The sequence below is a fragment of the Agelaius tricolor genome, unplaced genomic scaffold (assembly GCF_023055355.1).
Source record: "Agelaius tricolor isolate 1412-34295 unplaced genomic scaffold, bAgeTri1.0.p SCAF_10, whole genome shotgun sequence".
NCBI lineage: Eukaryota > Metazoa > Chordata > Aves > Passeriformes > Icteridae > Agelaius > Agelaius tricolor.
The window spans coordinates 3,367,303-3,383,955 of NW_027269270.1; the positions used below are offsets into that span (position 1 = coordinate 3,367,303).

Consider the following 16,653-nt stretch of genomic DNA (forward strand, 5'->3'; position numbering starts at 1 on the left):
TGAACATTGTAAGGGATGGAAACAGACAAAATCTGGCAATTTCACTTCCCATTGCACTGTCAGAAGGGATATATATAGTTACAAGCCAACACATCAACAGAGGGCATGACCCAGCTGCTTTTTGTTCATTTTTTCCTCTGGTTTATATCACCTCTGGCCTGTTGTAAATGGTAAAACAACTTATTTCTTAGCTCAGGGGTTATATCCTGCAGGCCTTTCCTCTTCTTGCAGTAATGCCTTGTTTCTGATGCAGAAATAGAAAGTGTGAAGATGGCCAGGCAAAAGCAAAAAGCTGAAGCGAAGCGGAAAGCAACACCTGTGGTGGGAGACATGCAGCCCTTGATGGAAGCCCTGCCTGAGCTCTCTTACCTGACCACAGGTGGCAGGGCAAGGAAGCCTCTCAAAAGGTTGGTGCCATTTGGAGATGGGCTGTGTGTTTCCCTTCTTCCTGCAGGGTGAAGGGGCCTTCAGCTCAGCTTGCAGCTGCAGGCCATGGTCAGGAGAACAGGGTCTCATTCACAACTCTATATTAACCATTTTGATGCTTCACTTGGCACAAGAAAAAAAGATGAGATGTGTCTTCTGAACCCACAGCTGAGAGGGGAACCATATTGCTTGGATGAGGCTTGGCATGAGACAGGCTGGGAGCATCCAGATGTCCTGGGAGCTGCAGGAGTGGCACGTAGGTGTCCATGTTGTAATGCTGCTGAGCTCACCTGATAACCTCGTCTTGTGGTGTTGCAGCCTGACATTCCATCCTTCCAGGCCTTCATCCAGGCTTTATCCTGAGGCACTTCAAGCCTTTGAGCAGTGCCCTTTGTGCTGTGGCCAGACTCTTTGTTTTGTAGTGTGACTTTGGCCAAGAGCATGGCTGAGTTGGCTGTTCCCTGTACACTGTCAGCTCTGTCTCTCCCTATCCCAGACCTTTGCCAAAAGCCTCTCCCTTTAGAAGCCCATGTTGGCACTGTGGAGGTGGGAACTGGACATGGGCTGATGTCACCTATGCTGCCTGTGACCTGCTAACCCCAAACCAGCCCCCCTTGGTACTGGCATGGAGGAGCTACAGGCTCCTCTTCCCCTTGCTGGCTTCTGGCTTCCCAAATGTCTGTAGAGGAGTGTTTGAAATAATTGGAGGAGGCCTTTATAGGATTTGAATCATTACAGAAAGGAAGGGTAATACTCTGGTGATTTGTCAGCAGTATTAATAAAAGATTAGATTCTCCAGGAATTTGATCTCCTGCAGGGTAAAAGCACATTACAGGGAGGTTTTGATTCTGCTTTATAATGAATGAAGGCAATGAAGTGTAATGAAGCTGAGCTGCTAACAGGGTCCAAGTCAACAGGCAGAATGCTGGTGATTTTGAGGGGAAATGCAGCAGGAAATGTATCCCAGGATAACTTTCCTTTAGGCTTTGCCACCCTCTGCAGAGCTGCTCACCTCTGAAGGGACTGCCATGGTGACTTGGTGGCACACACAGATTTGGCAAGCCCTGCTCTGGTGACCAAGGGCTGCCATCCAGCTTGAGAAAGGGTTTTCCTGAGCCTCTGTGAGCATTCCAGGCAAACTAGGACCAGAAGTTTCTGTTCCTGTGCTGAGCTGTTAAAGATGAGGGAAGGGAGAGGAGAGGAAAATGAGCAGGAACTGATTGAATTACAGGTGGGTGATGGAAATGAGTGACTTGAAGGAGTGTGAGGCAAGGGGAGTAAGAAGAAAGAAAGAATAGGGGGGAAAAAAGGCAATGTAAGAGAATGGAGGGTAGCATGCCAGAGAGAGAAGTAGGAAGAGGAGGTCACTGTAACAAGAGACCAGATCCTGCTGTCTTGAAGAGGAGTTGAGAAATTGTTGTGTTTCCTGACCTTTGGGGCAGATCAGGTGGGGGTGGCCATAACCCCCAGCACCCACCAGTATGGGAATATTCCTCCTTGATCTCTGCTCCAAAGAGAGGTGGGATTCAGGCCCTCTTTCCCCCCCTTGGCCTGTGTGCTGGAGCTCTGCTTCAGGGTGAATTGGGGTCCCCAGCCTCTTGCTTCTGTTAATTTTCCTATCTGTGTAATCCTGAAAAATGGCAATTTCTTCTCCTTTCCCTAATGTCCAGTTCTACCAGCAGCTCCTGTTGTGCACCACAAAAGCAATCTCTGTGCTTCCTGTGTGTCCCTTGCTGGGGCTTAATGCTGGCTTTGTGGTAAATCTCTGCTGCTGCTTGGCATCGGGCGTCACGAGGGATGGTATTACACCTCTGGTCTCCTTGGACTTTGCCCAGGAATAAGGAATGCATGGAGAGGTGGCAGATGTGTATCTGCTGCTGTGCCTCTTCTGCACACAGTGCACCATCCTGCATTATAGCACATAGCAGGGCTGGCAGCTCCCTCCTCTTGCTGAGCATCCCTTGTGCTCCCACAGTGGCTGTGGAGGCTGGAGCTCTGCAGTGTCAGCAGGAGGGAACATGAGCTGTGCAGAAGTGACACGTGTGGTGGGGAGGGGAGGTTCCATGGAATCTTGGCTCTAAGCAACAGGATCAGTTTGACCTGGAGGTCAGTGATAAGCAGAAAGGGATCTGGGCATGGACAGATAATGACCAGTGCTGGCTCTGAGAGATGTGGTTTTCCTGTAATGCCTCCTGCTCTCTCAGCCTCAGGTGGAAGGAGTTTGCATTTCCCTGCAATGCCTGGCTATGGAAATAATTGCCTTTCAGGAGAATTTCCATGCAGGACAATTAATTACCTGTTCTTTCCAGAAAGGCAGATGCAGAATCCCTGGACTCTTTCCATCAACACAGCCATTGCTAAATTAATGCTCTAACACTCACTTGTTTTGTTTCTTCTCTCCATAGCCACATAAAAGCCAAGGCAGAACCAGCAGACTTCTGTCTGATGAAACAAGCTCAGAAACATCAGCTCCTGTAAGTACCCATTTGTCAGTGTCCAGTTGCTGCTGAGCCTCACGGAATGGTTGAGACTGGAAGGGATCTGTGGGGGTCACCTGGTCCAACTCTTCTGCTCAAGCAGGGTTACCTAGAATTGGTTGCTCAAAACCCAAGTCCACATGGCTTTTGAATATCAGCAAGGATGGAGAAGTTAGATGTGTCCAAGAAACTTCTGGACTTAGTCTGGCAGCTCCTTATTCCCTATCTGTTGGATTGTCAAGAACTTCATTTTCCCGCAGCACAGCTCTCCTGGGGCTAGGCTCTGTGATCTGGCAGTGTTTGCTTTCTTGTTTTCCTGGATTTCTGTCAGTTTTGAGCCATTCAGCTTCAAACTGAGGCTGAACAGTCAGGCTACAGATGCAGCACTGCTCTCCATGAATACCTTCTCTGTCAGAAACAGGCCTGTGTTGGTGCTGGGATGCCTTTCTCACTCAGTTCTGCCTTGCTTTGCTTTTGGTGGCCTGGCAAGTCTGTGCTTCCTGGGAGAGAAAAAGTTTGGAGGAATGTCTTGAGGTTTCTTTCCCAAAGTATTAGTTTGGATGAGAGGTTCCCTAAGCCTCACCTTAATACCCCAAGCTAAGCTTCAGGAGCATTGGCTCCTCTCTCTGATTCTCTGGCAGGAGCATTGAAGGGGAGGGAAGTAGCTGAGCACTACCAAGCGTTTGTCTGGCGAGGCTGTGGAGAGCCTGGCAGTCTGAGGGAGATGAGGGTGCTGTAGTGGATGTGGCTGTGTGAAAACTCACAGGGTTTTTTTTTATACTCCTGCTCTGTTCTTGTCCCTCCCTGCTTGCTTGCTTTTTGAGATGAGGCCATTTCCCCAGGAAGCAGCTGTGACCAGGCATGCAGAGGTAATTCTGTCATGCTCTTCCCATGGTGCCCAGCTAGTGGTGCATGTAGGATTACCCAGGCTCGATGTTCAGCAATCAAGAGAGTCACTAGAGGGGCTCTCTAAAGAGAATTTGGTGTTGTGCTGGTGCAATCTGAAGTCATTTTCATTCCTGGTGATTGACCAGATCCACAGTCTCTTGTTTCTGGTTTACCAAGGAAAAGCTCTAAAAAAAAAAACCATTCCTAAGTGATGCTGGACACTGTCATGATTGTTTGTGTCTCTGTGGCTTGAGATCAAAGTCCCTGGCTCCCATGAAGCTGGCAGCAATTCGAGCTTTGCCCTTGGCTAAATTAGGTTTATTCTTGCACTGTCTTTCTCTGAGATTTACACTCAGGATCACTGAGTGCTCTGTCTCAGCAGAAATCTGCTACTTTAGGAGCTGGTCCTTATCTGCTCAGTTCCTTTCGCATGAGGCACTTAGAGAACTGGTGTGTTATTTTTCTTTCCTCAGAGAGCAGGAAGTGGCTCGCTTTCAAGAGGTTATCAGCGATCCCCAGTACAGAGCCAACCCCCTCCTGGCCATCAGCAAGCACCTCTCTGAGAGGCTGAGGCAGGGGGAAGCAGGGGAACCCCTTTAGAGCTCCAGCTGGGCCCTGGAGCACAGGCTGCAGAGGAGCACATCCCTGGCACAACATCCCAGCCTCTTGGGTCCTTGGAAGCAGTTCAGCACATGATGAAAACCAAGAGCTCTGCTTTCTGTCTGCAGGAATAATGCAGCTCTCTCCTGACAGGGGCAGCTGCTCCTTTCCAGGGTGTTCTGAGAGATTCTTGTGCAGGCATTAATCTCCCTGCAAAGTGTCCTGGTACATTTGCTCTTCTTGGGAGCAGGTATGGTTTCTGAAATTGTGCCAAACGGCCATGTATCTGTTTTCTGTCATTCCCCCTTTCTCCCTGACAACTTTGAGAAGAGGTTCTGGCTTGCTCTGTTCAGGACTTCAAGCCCTGGAGCCCAGGAGGCTTTTGGAGTTTGTCATGACCAGTGCTGCTGTTCATAGAGATGGTTTTCTGTGAGAAATTTAGCTTTGGAATAAACTTACTTTGATACAGCACTAAGTTTTGTCTGGCTCTTGTTTTGGTAAATAGGAATTGAAATACGAGTTTATTTCTTTCTCTGGAAAGATGACTTAAAATAATTGTTGTTTCCATATGTACAGTGAATCAAGAGACTGCTACAAGCAATGACAAATGGCTGCAGATCATGTCTTACTCAGGGACTTGCCTTCCTCCTGCCCTGGAGGGCCTTCCTGTGAGTGATGCTCATCCCTTTTGGCCTTTGTGCCCTGTTTAGCCTGCCCTGTAGGAAACATCCCAAAACATGTCCAGCCTGCAGGCTGTGAACTTTAGCCAGTCATTTTTGGGATTGGGAACCTCTGGAGCAGGCTTTTCCTTTACCAAACACCAGTGTTCCCAAAACCCCAGTGAATTTTTGTGGGGCACAGCTGAAGGCAGGGCCATTCCCTATTAGAGATGATCCTGATTTGACACCCAAAAATACTAGTGCTGTCTTTTGAACCATAAAAAAAAAGTGAACTGATGCTTGTTAAGCTTGGGAAAGCAGCCTGCTGCAGTTGAGTCTGACCCCAGTTAGTGCCTGAAACCAGCTTCAGTGGAGGTGGCTGGCACCTTGATCATACTTGTCTTGCCTCTATAGTAATGCTGCTGTGTTCTGTCTCCAGGCTGGCACTGTTGAACAAAGGCTTTGTCTGGTGCCTCTTGGCTCTGGCAGTACAGGAGCTGTCGCTGACTCTGCCTGTTAGAGAAATGCCACTCCTCTTCCCACAGGGCCTGCCAGGAGCTTCCTGCTGGCACAGGCCACAGAGAGAGAGATGCTGACTCTGTCCCATCCTCCATTCTGTGGCTCTCAGGCTGGCCAGCCCCTGGTGCAGCCATTCTGGTGCAGAAAGGGAGAGAAGGTGGAGATGAAGAAGGCAAAGCCATCCAGGAATTGTGATTGTTGAGCCTGGACAAGAGGAAGCTTGGGGGAGACTGAGCCCCACCCCCAGTGCCTATAGGGGCTTCAAAGAGAGCAGGAGAGGAGCTGTGGCCAAGGACCTGGAGGACCAGGACAAGGGGGAATGGCTTCATACTCCCAGAGGGCTGGGTAAGATATTGGGAAGAAATTGTTCCCTGTCAGGCTGTTGAGGCCCTGGCACTGGTTGCCCAGAGAAGCTGTGGCTGCCCCATCCCTGGAAATGTTTAAGGTCAGTTTGCATGGGGCTTGGAGCAGCCTGGTCTAGTGGAAAGTGTTGCTGCCCATGGCAGGGTGTTGGAACTGGATGAACTTTAAGGCTCTTTCCAACCCTAACCATTGTATAATTCTCTTATTCTGTGATTCTGAGTACAAAGGAGGATGGAAAACTGGAAACAGCAATGAGATAAGAAAAGGACCGGTAACAGCAACAATGTTAATAACAAAACAGTACAAAAGAGGGGGGTGATTGATGTGCAGCAGTGCTCACCCAGACCCTGAGACAATGCTGCTGTTTCTCTTTGATTGCAAGCCAGGGAGTCCCTACCCCTCATGCTGGTAATGTTGTGAGGTGGTATGGAAAAATCCCTGGGTCCTAGTGAAAACTTGGATACACCTCTGCAAAACAGAGCACTCCAGGCATCACTGTCATGAAGGGCTCTGTGTGTGTAGGTCTTTCTGGGCTGGCACCAAGGTAGGGTCCCTACCCCTCAGGCTGCTGGTGGATTTCCTACCACCATTAGGTGGCTACAGCCAGAGCTGGTCACTGGATATTTGGACACTAGCCAGTGGAGTTGTCCAGCACATTTTCCTTGCTCATCCTGCTTGCTGGGTCCCATTCTTTCCCTTCAAACCCCTGGGAGCCAACAGAGCTGAAGCCTCATGCTGTGGGAAGCGAAGGGGTTGCTGATCTGGTGGAGGTGCTGAGCAAGGTGACCCCCAACCTTTTTACTGCCTGGTGGCTGTCCCCACGTGGAGGTGTTGGACCAGTGACCCCCCTCAGTGCCTCCTGTACCCAGGCTGGTGGCCCTTGGGTGGGCTGGTGCCCACTTGGCTGTGTGTGTAGCTCTGAGCCCTCTGTTTGGAGTTGTTGGTCCCCCAGGAATTTAGCAGCAGTTAAACATGTGAGTGTTTAGAGCTCCAGTTCACAGCCTGCTGCTGCTGCAGGCATCTCCTGCCCCCGCCATCTGAGCAGTTGAGCAAAGGACTTAAAATCTGCCAGGAAACAGGCGTCTGAGACACAGAGTCGCCTTCGCAGTTGGCATGTTTTCAGCATGATAAAAGCTTTCACGCCTTTTTTTTTCTTTTTTAGATAGCAGGGTGGGAAAAAAATAGCTTCCAAGCTGTAAGGAGTGGTTGTGCCAGAGGGGTGGGTGGGGGCCCAACCCGGCAGCTCCAGACTTGGCAAGAAGTGAGTAAGCAGTGAATGCATCTCAGCTCGGCTCTGGAGAAATTTGGGGCTACTTTTTTGAGCTGTTCTCTTTCTTGTTGGGGATTTTGCCTTTGAAGGCTGTTCATAGAGCTGCGTCTGCAAGTAGGAGCCAGGGTATCCTGTCCATCTGGTGGTGCCAGTGGATATTTTCAGCTACACACAAAGCAGTAGGTGGAAGGGGATTCTCCCTTCCCATCAGCTCCTGGGTAGTGGTGTTGGTGTGCAGGGATATTTTTTAATATCCCTGCTCTTCCCATTCCCACGTTTCTCTGTGGTACCTGTGGTGGCCCACTGGCTGGTTCCTGCTGCAGCAGGGCTTGCATCAGGGCAGCAGCACAGCCTGGAAAGGTGCAGTGAGTCACTCAGACACAGCCCAGCCCTAGGAAATCCCTTGGGTTGTGAGCACACAGCCTACGTCCTTCTTCCTTCCGCTCGCTGCCTTGGCTGCCCTGGAAAGTTTTCCTTACACACCTCATCCAAGTCTCCTTTGCCTATGGAAAATGGGGCTTTTGCTGGGCTGAGAGCACTTCTGCTTTGAAGCCATGAGCTGCCTTATGTGCCCATGGCTTTCTTTGAATCCCCTGGAGCTAACTAAGCATGTGAGATGGCTTTTGCCAGCCCTGCCAGCCCTGGCACTGAGGCACGTGCTGATGCTGTGGATACTGGGCTGGAGCTGGCTGCCTCCCAGGCTGCCACGGAAGCCTTGTGGCTGCTGGGCTCCAGATGGCTTGTCCCAAGTGCTGGTTGGGGGGCTGCCATGAGCTCCTTGAGATAACTCCCAGGTTCTCCAGCTGAGAGCAGAGAGCAGTAACAGCCAGCCTACATTGGAGCTCATCTGCCATGACCAAAACCTCCCTGGATGCTCATGGTTTAAAAGCTGACCTTTTATTGGTCACTGAGCAGGTTGGTTCATGACCTGTCACAACTCCAGCCCTCAGCTACACTTCTTACTCTGTACTTAGGGTGCCAGTGGCAGCTGGTGAGGAGCAGTGGGAATATTTGGGAGCATTGGGTCCCTGCTGCAGTATGGTTGCTCTCCTCTGCTCACAGGCTAGGACACAGCATGACTGGCTGCCTTGCCATGCATTTCCTCACCACAGCCACTGCTCAGTCTGAGCTTTGAGCCCCTGTGGGTCGTTCAGGGGTGTATCTGTAGGTTTGCTGTCTGAGTGTGAGGAGTTGTCTCCCAGCTCACAAAAAAGACCTGCACTCCTTACCCTTCCATTACCCTGCATGTTACCAGTCACACCCCAGCCCACAGGAGAGTCTGCCAGGGGCACCTTGCCAGGGACATGGCTGCGGGTGCCAGCACACCCCTCCAGCCATGGTGATGGCCCTCAACAGCCCCACTGTGGGCCATCTTGCTGACCAGCACTCAGGGAGCTCCAGACAGCTGAAACTCCAGTGTCTCCTCCTCCTTCTGGCCCATACAGTGCCAAGAGCAGAGACTTGGCATGTCTGATCTCCTGCCATTTTTGCATGCTCCAGCATGTGCAGTGAGTGCTTTCCCCGTGTGGGGTTATTTCCTTTCCCAGATGCCCTCTTCCCTGGCTGATCCTTAGATTTCCCACACTTGGTATCTGTTTCTTTTGCCTTTTATTCACCCCTGAAACCAACCCAGGTGGGTGCTTGCAGAAGCAGCCTCAGGGAATCCAAGGAAATAGAACTGCATGCAAATTTGAGCTATGAGATGGTTTGGAAGCAGATGAGATTGGCACCAGCAGCTCCTTTCATTGAGGTGTTGCATAAGAGAGGGGCAGAGGTGAATCACCTGATCCAGCTTTTTCTTCAGAGCTCAGCCCCACTTGTCCCTGCCCAGAGGAGCAGGTTTCACCATTTTTACCTTGGTCTGTTGGCAGCACTGCCCTTGGTGGCCATCCTGCATGGATGTGCTGTCACAGTGCTGGGTCCTGACCTTCCCAGGGCACTCAGGTAGGATGCAGCAGACCTTCCCTTGAGAGGTGTTCCTGCTCTTTGCTTCCTGACCTTTCACCAGTCACTAATCCCAGCAGGGCTCTACCTCTTATCCCATGGCAGCTGAGTTTCTTTAAGAGCTTTTGGGTATTCTTTAAGTGCTTAAGAGCATTGCCACATACCATTTTGAAATCCCCATAAAGTCCAGTTAATTGGATCACCCTTATCTCCATACTCACCGTTTCCTTGCAAGGGAAAGCCATGCCCTGCATGCTGACTCTTCCCAATGAGATAATTACCTGGGATCTGCTGATTGTGCTCTGCACCATGGTTGCTTTGTTAAACCTGGCTTTGTGTTTTTAGTTTGCTGAGCAATTTAATGCTGGTCAGACATTTTTTTCTGGGAGAGGCAGCTGGTGCGTAGCTCTGTGGTTTCTCTCTGTCTGGTCCTGATGCCTCATTGGGTGCTCTGGCAACCCAAACTGGGATTGGCATCAGGAGCGGTGTTGCTGACAGCAGGACAAGGATTTTTGTGGTGGCTTTTTTTTTTTTTCCCTAACCAATTCAATTTTCCTTACAAAATAAGTTAAATATGTGCAAACATATTTAAATAGTGCAAACAAAACACAGTGCCTTGCTTGCATCTGGATTCCCTGAGATTTTCCAGACTTCTTGATTACAAGTAGGATGTGTGAAATATTATCTGAGGGTTTCTCTGTGCTTTACCCATTGGCGTTCTGTGCCAGATGGGGTGTGTTGGTGACCTTGTTTGAACTCAGTGTGATTTGTACATGAACCACACAGGTCTGCCTGTATCTTCTCCTTGTGGCTTGTCATCCCCAAACATCTGGGGAGCCACAGTTGTCCCTGATGTTGGGCAATGAGGAGTGGGGTCTGGATCCATGCTCACTGTTCCTAAACTGAGAATTTCTGTGGTTTAATGCAGTGCAGGTTCTCTTTGAGACTGAGTAAGCCAAGACCAGGGGCTTGCTGCTGGTCTGTCTGCTCAAGGAGTGGGTGGGATGCAGTTTGCTGTGGAGGATGTTGACAGTGGTGTACGACACATTGTTTGCCTGATGCTCCTTGGACTTGGTTTCAGCAGCTCAAGTAGGAGAGGAAGCTTAGACAAAGAAATATCCCAAACAGGAAGGTGCTAGAAAGGCAACAAATGTCAGGCCCCAGCAGGTAAAAGCAGATGATACCAGGATATCCTCCCAAGTAAAGGAGATGAAGGAAGAGATAATCACCCCGGGGCAGGCACCTCTTTGTTCCAGCTCAGCCAGCCCGGGGGAAGGTGGGGGGATGGACAGACGGTTCTCAGCTGAGCACTTGATCTGTATTTAAAGTGTGGTTTGTCTGGCTTCAGCAGGAACTGTTTGAGGGGTTGATGGACAGAAGCCAACCCACGGATGGGGAGAGGCAAGAAGAGCTGCTCCCCTGGGGGATGCTGCTGCTCCTGGTCCCTGCTGTCCCCAGGCTCGGCAGGGAGGAAGGGGGAGCTCAGAGTCCTGCTGTGGGACAGGCCATGGGGACATGACTGTCCCCAGCTGTGAGGGCTGTGAGCGACAGCCTGATGGGTTTATGAGCACATGCACATCCCTGGTGCCTCAGCCTGGAGCTGTGTTGGTGGCTCCAGGCTGGAAGCAGTGTTGGTGCTCTGGGCAGAGGGAACCTGGCTGTGTTTACAGCTGGTTTGGATACATTAACAGCTGTCCTGGGTACATGTAATCACTGCTCACCAATGTGATGGTTCATCTAAACACCTTCCACTTCACTGGCAGAACAACCCCTGCCTCGTGAGTCCCTTTGCTTTGGGAGCAGGAGGTGTTACTGTGGGAAGACATTTAACTCTTCCCACTCTACTGTGGGAAGACACATCAACTCTGTTGATGTTCCTGCACCCACCTTTTGGCCCTCTGTGTAAAAGTAGAGCTCATGCTGCTTTCAGGGGTGCTGTGCCCACGATGCCTGATGTTGGAGGTGGGCTCCAAGAGAACACTGGGATGCTCATCATTGCTCAGTGTGCAGTGCAGGTGCATCAGATAAGCAGTGGATGCTGCAGGCACCTGGGGTGAGCTCTGGATGCTGCTGCTGCTGCTGGTGAGCAGTGTAAACAGAAGTGGTGAACCTATTCAAGCAATCCTTTTCCATGCATTTTTCCAACTCCTCACATGTCTTGGGGTTTTTGAGCCGGAGATGTTCTTGTACTTGAATAGCACTTGCTGGATCTTGCTTCCAGTTTTTCCTCCTCCTAATTCCCAATGTTAACTTTACCTTTTTTTTTTTTTTTTTTTTTTTGACCACTCTTTGTCACAATTGCACAAAAGGTCAGCTTGGTCTGTCTTGGTGCCAGGGCCTTGCAGCTGAGCAGTAACAGCCAGCCTACACTGCAGCTCATCTACCATGACCAGAACCTCCCTGGATGCTCATGGTTTTAAGATTGGTCTTGTATTGGTTATTTAGGAGGTTGGTTCATGACCTGTTGCTAGGCAGTGCTCATACTGTCCCCAAGGCAGTTCTGCATTTTGGTGTCTGGTCCTGCCTGCCCACTGTGAGCCCAAAGAGCACATTTTGCTATGAGTGGCACCACACAGCCCCATGCCTGTGGGTGTGAGAGGATGAGGGGGAGCCAGAGTCCTTCCTCTGCCCTGTACTGCAGTGGGTCCCTGCAGGTGGGGTGAAAAGACCAGGACCATTGGTGCTTGTGTGAAATTGCATTGGATGTCACTCTTCCTCCAGCCCCAAGGATGGAGTTCCCTGTGGATGGAGATCCCTGTCTTCAGGATGTGTTCCCAGCTCAATGTGGGACCTGTCTGTCTTGGGGCTGCCCTGATCCAGCTTTTCCCTTGGATGCCATCAGGCAGGGCGCTCTGCTTGGCTGTCACCCGATCTGTTTGTTCACGGGTAGTCTGGCACCACCATCCTGCCTCTAGACCCAGCTCAGGACACTCTGTAGGCATGAGGACACACCTCAGCATTGTTCAGGGGTCTACACAAGCAGCTTACTGCAGGAGGAGCTGCCAGACTGCCTTGAAGCATGTGCTGGCCTTAGAAATTCCTGTTACACACCACCTATGAAGCAGCTGAATCTTTGATTAGGCAGCTGCGCTCCCCAGTTGTCCTGCAGCAGCAGCCACCACCCTGGTGACAATGCCACTGTCCTTCCACAGCACTGCCAGCCTGCCATTCAGCAAGGAGTGGGTTAAACATCCTCCCTCCTTCTTTCTGCAGCATGGATTTGGAAACAGGTTCCCCAGGCTTGGCAGCTGCCCCGCTGAGGATCATATGGCGACAGCAGGGAGAAACTCCTAAGCTTGGATCTGCTGCCAGGGCTTTTCAGGGATGCAGCTTCTGTTGGGTTGGTGGCACAGAATGGTGGAGGAGGTGCTGGGTCTGGCAGTGCATCCACCACATCCTCAGGTGAGGTTAAGGACTCCAGAAGTAGGTCTGGATGAACTGGGATGCTGGATGCAAGGTGTGTCTCCAGTAGGGCGGATATGGGATGGAGAATCCATCCAAATCCACGCAGAACTGTGCACCAGGACCAGCACACAGGGATGTGTTCAGCACATGTGGGGACTCCAGGGAGCAAGACCAGTTTGCAAATCAGGTTTCCCTGAGGTGGAAAATCATTGTCAGAGTGTGGAAACTCTGGAGCTGCTTTTGACTTGTGGTGTTTGAAATGCGCCGTGCTCACTTCTACGAGTGACTGCTTAATATTTCCAATTTCCCAGGACTTGAATGAAAAAGCCATTGTTAAAGAGCCATTCATTTATTAAAGTGGGTTTACAGAAAACAAACCAAGCCAAAAAAACCCGACCAATAAAAAAAACAACAAACCCACATCAAGATTTGAAGTACTTGGAAAACTGATGTTTCATAAGCACCAGCAGCTGAGTCACAAGTGGCTCAGCTCAGCAAGGCCAGTGCTGTCCAGGGAGGGAGCCCCTTTCATTGCACAGTGGCAGGGAGCCAGCTAATCCGTGGTGGAGTTGGATCTGCCATTGAGTGGGATGAGGAGCCTGGGACCACGCTCTGCCTGCCACCCCAGCCTTGTCCCTGCCACATTTCGGGGTCAGGTTGGAAGGAACCACAGTGGGTCACCTGGTCCAACCTCCCAGCTCAGGCAGGATCATCCCAGAGCACACAGCACAGGATTGTGTCTGGCAGTGATTTTCCCAACATCCTGGTGGGACACAACCACTCTGGTGACACAGAGGAGGAACTGAGGAACGTGGTTTTGTTTCGTGGCTTCACTGCTGATCCTAAGGCAGGAGAAAAATGCAGTAGTTAGTGATACATTTCCTGAGTGTGAAATGGGATGAGAAAACACAGACAGGCATTCCCAAGGCATTCCCAGAGGTGAAGGCATCAGCAGCCAAAAGCTGCCTGCCCGTTTTTCCTGCTGCTCCTGAGCAGGGCAGAGGCGAAGGGCGGTGCCTTGAGAGAAGGAAGTATAAAAATAGGCTGTTGTTCCCAGCACTGGCTTTTCTGCTGCTCCTCTTTACCCTCTGCCTGCATGGATCTTTACCTCACCAGGAACTGGGAGAGAAGGAAGAAGCCACGACCCTCTCAGTGCTGCAGTGGGGCCCGTGCTGGGTGCTGAAGGGACATGGTAATGTGGGTGTCACCACCTAAACACTCTGGAGAAACAGGTGAGAAAGCACACAGGGTTCTCAGCACAAAGATTTAGCAAGGCCAAGGTGGTTGATGCAGCAACATGTGTCAGCACATATCCAGGACCATAGGAAATGGCTTCAAGCTGTACCAAGGGAGGTTTAGATTGGATATTGGGAAAAATTCCTTCACTGAAAAGGTGGTGAGGTAGCCTCAAAGGGACAGAAATCTGGGAAAGTTCAGATTTCTCTGAGCAGTTGATGTCTGTAGTCAGCTGTGGCCAGGAATGAGATTTTGGGACATGATGAAAGTGCTCTGAAGGGCACAGATGAGGAGTGGTATCAGGCTGCAAGCCTGAAGCCTCATTCCTCGTGGGGTAAAGATCCTGAGCCACAAAAACTGGGGAGAGCAGGGCCAGCATTGTGTTCCTCTGTGTCCTGCAGCATCCCATGGGCTGAGCTGGGCTCAGCACCTGCAGGTGTCATTGAACTGCAATGACCTGCAGTGGTTTTAAACTGACAGTAAGTAAGTTTAGATTGGATTTTGGGACAAAATTCATGGCTGTGAGGGTAGTGAGGCCCTGGCACAGGCTGCCTAGAGAAGGTGTGCTTGCCCCACCCCTGAAGTGTTCCAGGCCAGTTTGGACAGGGCTTGGTGCAAATAGTGGAAGGTGCCTCTGCCCGTGGCAGAGGGTGGAATGGGATGAGCTTTAAGGTCTCTTCCAACCCAATCCATTCTGTGACTGTATGTCAAGAGCAAAATGCAGGTCAGAAACCTGCTCCTTAGGTGACCACAAGCCTGCTGTCACAAACAGCCAAGGTTTAACGCAGTTGTTTAATCCTTTTTGGAGCCCCTGTTCCGCAGGAGGCTGAAGCCCTAACACACATCAAGAGCCATACCCGCAGTGGAAGCACTAATGAACTTTACTGACGGTGTTTGGGTGGCGATCTCCCACCGCTTCTGGAAAACACTGTTTGGCCTTCTCGTCTTGGCGCGCTGGGATGCGCTCGGACACGGACACCGCATCCAGGATGACGCTGGAATGGCAGAGCCTCGGTCCTTGGGCCCCGTGGGCGGTGCTGGGTGTGGGGCAGTGGAGGTTGGTGCGGGACCCCTCCGGGTGCGGTGCGGGGTGCGGGGTGCGGGGGGCCCGGCCGGGACGGGCTGTGGGCGCGGGAACGGGAGGGGGGGGGGGGACGCGAACCGTGCACCGCACGGCCCCGCCCCCGCGTCGGCCCCGCCCCCCTCTCGCCCAATCAGCGCCGCTCCTCCCAGCGCTCGGCCCCGCCCCTCGCCTCCCCGTTGCCATCTCCGCCGCGCGCGAGCGCGCGAGCGCCCTCGGCCCCGCCCCCGCTCGGGTTCGGCCCCGCCAATGGGAACGGCGGAGGCGCCCGCGGGGCCCCGCCCCCGCGCGCGCGGGTCTCGCGCCGCTGGCGGGCCCGGCGCGGCCTGCACGTCGGCGGCGGCGGCGGCGGCGCGCGCACGGAGCCGCGGCGGCGGCGGCGCAGCGGGGCCGCCGCGGGGCTCGGCCGGGACCGCGCATGGCGGAGCGGCGGCGGCGGCGGGGCCCGGGCAGCGGCGCGGACAGAGGTGAGCCCGGGCTGCGGCTGCGGGGCGGGAGCGCCCCGCGGGACCTGTCCAGGTCCTGACGCGGTGGCAGGTGCCGGTGGTTGCCGGCCCGGCCGCTCCGCACCTGTTGAGGACGGCGGGGGCTGGGTGGGCCGGGCCGCGGTGGAGGTGCCGGTGCGGGGGCGCAGTGCGGCGCGGAGCGGGGCCCGGCCGTTCCCGGCGGGGGCGGGCGCCCGGGCGGGCTCCCCCGGGCAGGGGCCGCGGCGGCGGCGGCGTTGGGGCCATTTTGGGGGGTGGCGGAACCAGGGGAAGTTTGGCCCCGGCCGCCCGAGCCGGGGGCAGCTCCCAGCAGCACCGGCCGCCCGTTACGGCGCCCGCCCGGGGCCGCGGGGAGCGGAGAGCCCCTGTGCGGGGCAGGCGCTGCCGCGGGGGGTGCCTGTCCCTCTCCCGGTGTTCCCTTCTCGCCGTGCTCCTCCGCCCTGCCTTTCTCCCGCTGTTCCCTTCTGGCCGTGCTCCTCCGGCGTCGCCCGGTCCGGCCGCCCCCGGCACCGCCGCCCGCCCTCTGCAGTGGGGAGGCGGCGCGTCCTTGGAGAGCAGCTCGGGCGTGAAACGCGGCTGCACATCCCAGCGCCTTTCCTTCCCGGCTGGATAACCCCGCAGAGCCCTGCTCCATCTGTTGCCGTGGCTCCCGGTGGGTTTCCTTGTTCCTTTGGGATTTGGTTGGATTTGTGCTGTGCTTGGAGCAAAACTGCAGCCGTGAGATGTGTGATTGTGCTTTTCAAAGTCTGGTTTGCTTAAAAAAACAGAGATGAAAGGCTTCCAAAAAGCGCCTCTCTGGTGCCCGAGGGGTACCGCTGGCCTGGGGCTGCTCCTGCTCTCTGCCCATCTTCACCTTGCACCTCTCAGAACTCAGGTAGGGAAGCATTGATCATGGCAGAGAGGTCTACAGAGCATTCAGGACTTTGCAGTCAGGCTGGTGAGTCCACAGAATCGATGGATGAGCCACCATCAGCCATGCTGCTCCTTGGCCTGGGCTTAAATGCTTTTTATTTTTAAATTTTTTATCTACTTTTTTGGTGATATATAAAGGAAAAAACAACTTCATGTAATTTTTTAGCATAAACAATATTAGGGTCTCAGTTCTTACTGTTTTTTGTTTTATCCAAGTGGTGGTGAGCTTACTGGAGCTGTTGAGCTCTCTCTCCCAGGCACCCTGTTTGCTCTGTGAGTTACTCTGTCACTCCTGAGAGTGAAGTTGTAGCATTGTTCTTGGAGCTGTTTTATGCCAGAGAGTGGCAGCAGGCCAACCTTCCTGGACGCACAAGATGTTTAGAATAAT

General features: G+C 52.9%; 2 protein-coding genes across 5 annotated transcripts in view; both read left to right on the plus strand.

The window, feature by feature from the left end:
- SLX9 (SLX9 ribosome biogenesis factor) overlaps nt 1-4,862 on the plus strand; it is a 40,397-nt gene extending 35,535 nt beyond the window's left edge. The window contains exons 4-6 of one of the 3 annotated variants that reach the window (XM_071434438.1): nt 254-407; nt 2,832-2,900; nt 4,520-4,862. In XM_071434438.1, coding sequence (XP_071290539.1) covers nt 254-407; nt 2,832-2,900; nt 4,520-4,541 — 245 coding nt within the window. In that variant the 3' untranslated portion in view covers nt 4,542-4,862. The other 2 variants (XM_071434440.1, XM_071434437.1) reach the window with 2 other exon arrangements.
- ADARB1 (adenosine deaminase RNA specific B1) overlaps nt 2,846-16,653 on the plus strand; it is an 80,408-nt gene continuing 66,600 nt past the window's right edge. The window contains exon 1 of one of the 2 annotated variants that reach the window (XM_071434436.1): nt 2,846-2,900. The gene's annotated coding sequence lies outside the window, so the exon portion shown is untranslated. Of the gene's footprint in view, nt 2,901-15,200; nt 15,336-16,653 lie in introns of those variants that run through there. The other variant, XR_011680322.1, reaches the window with a different exon arrangement.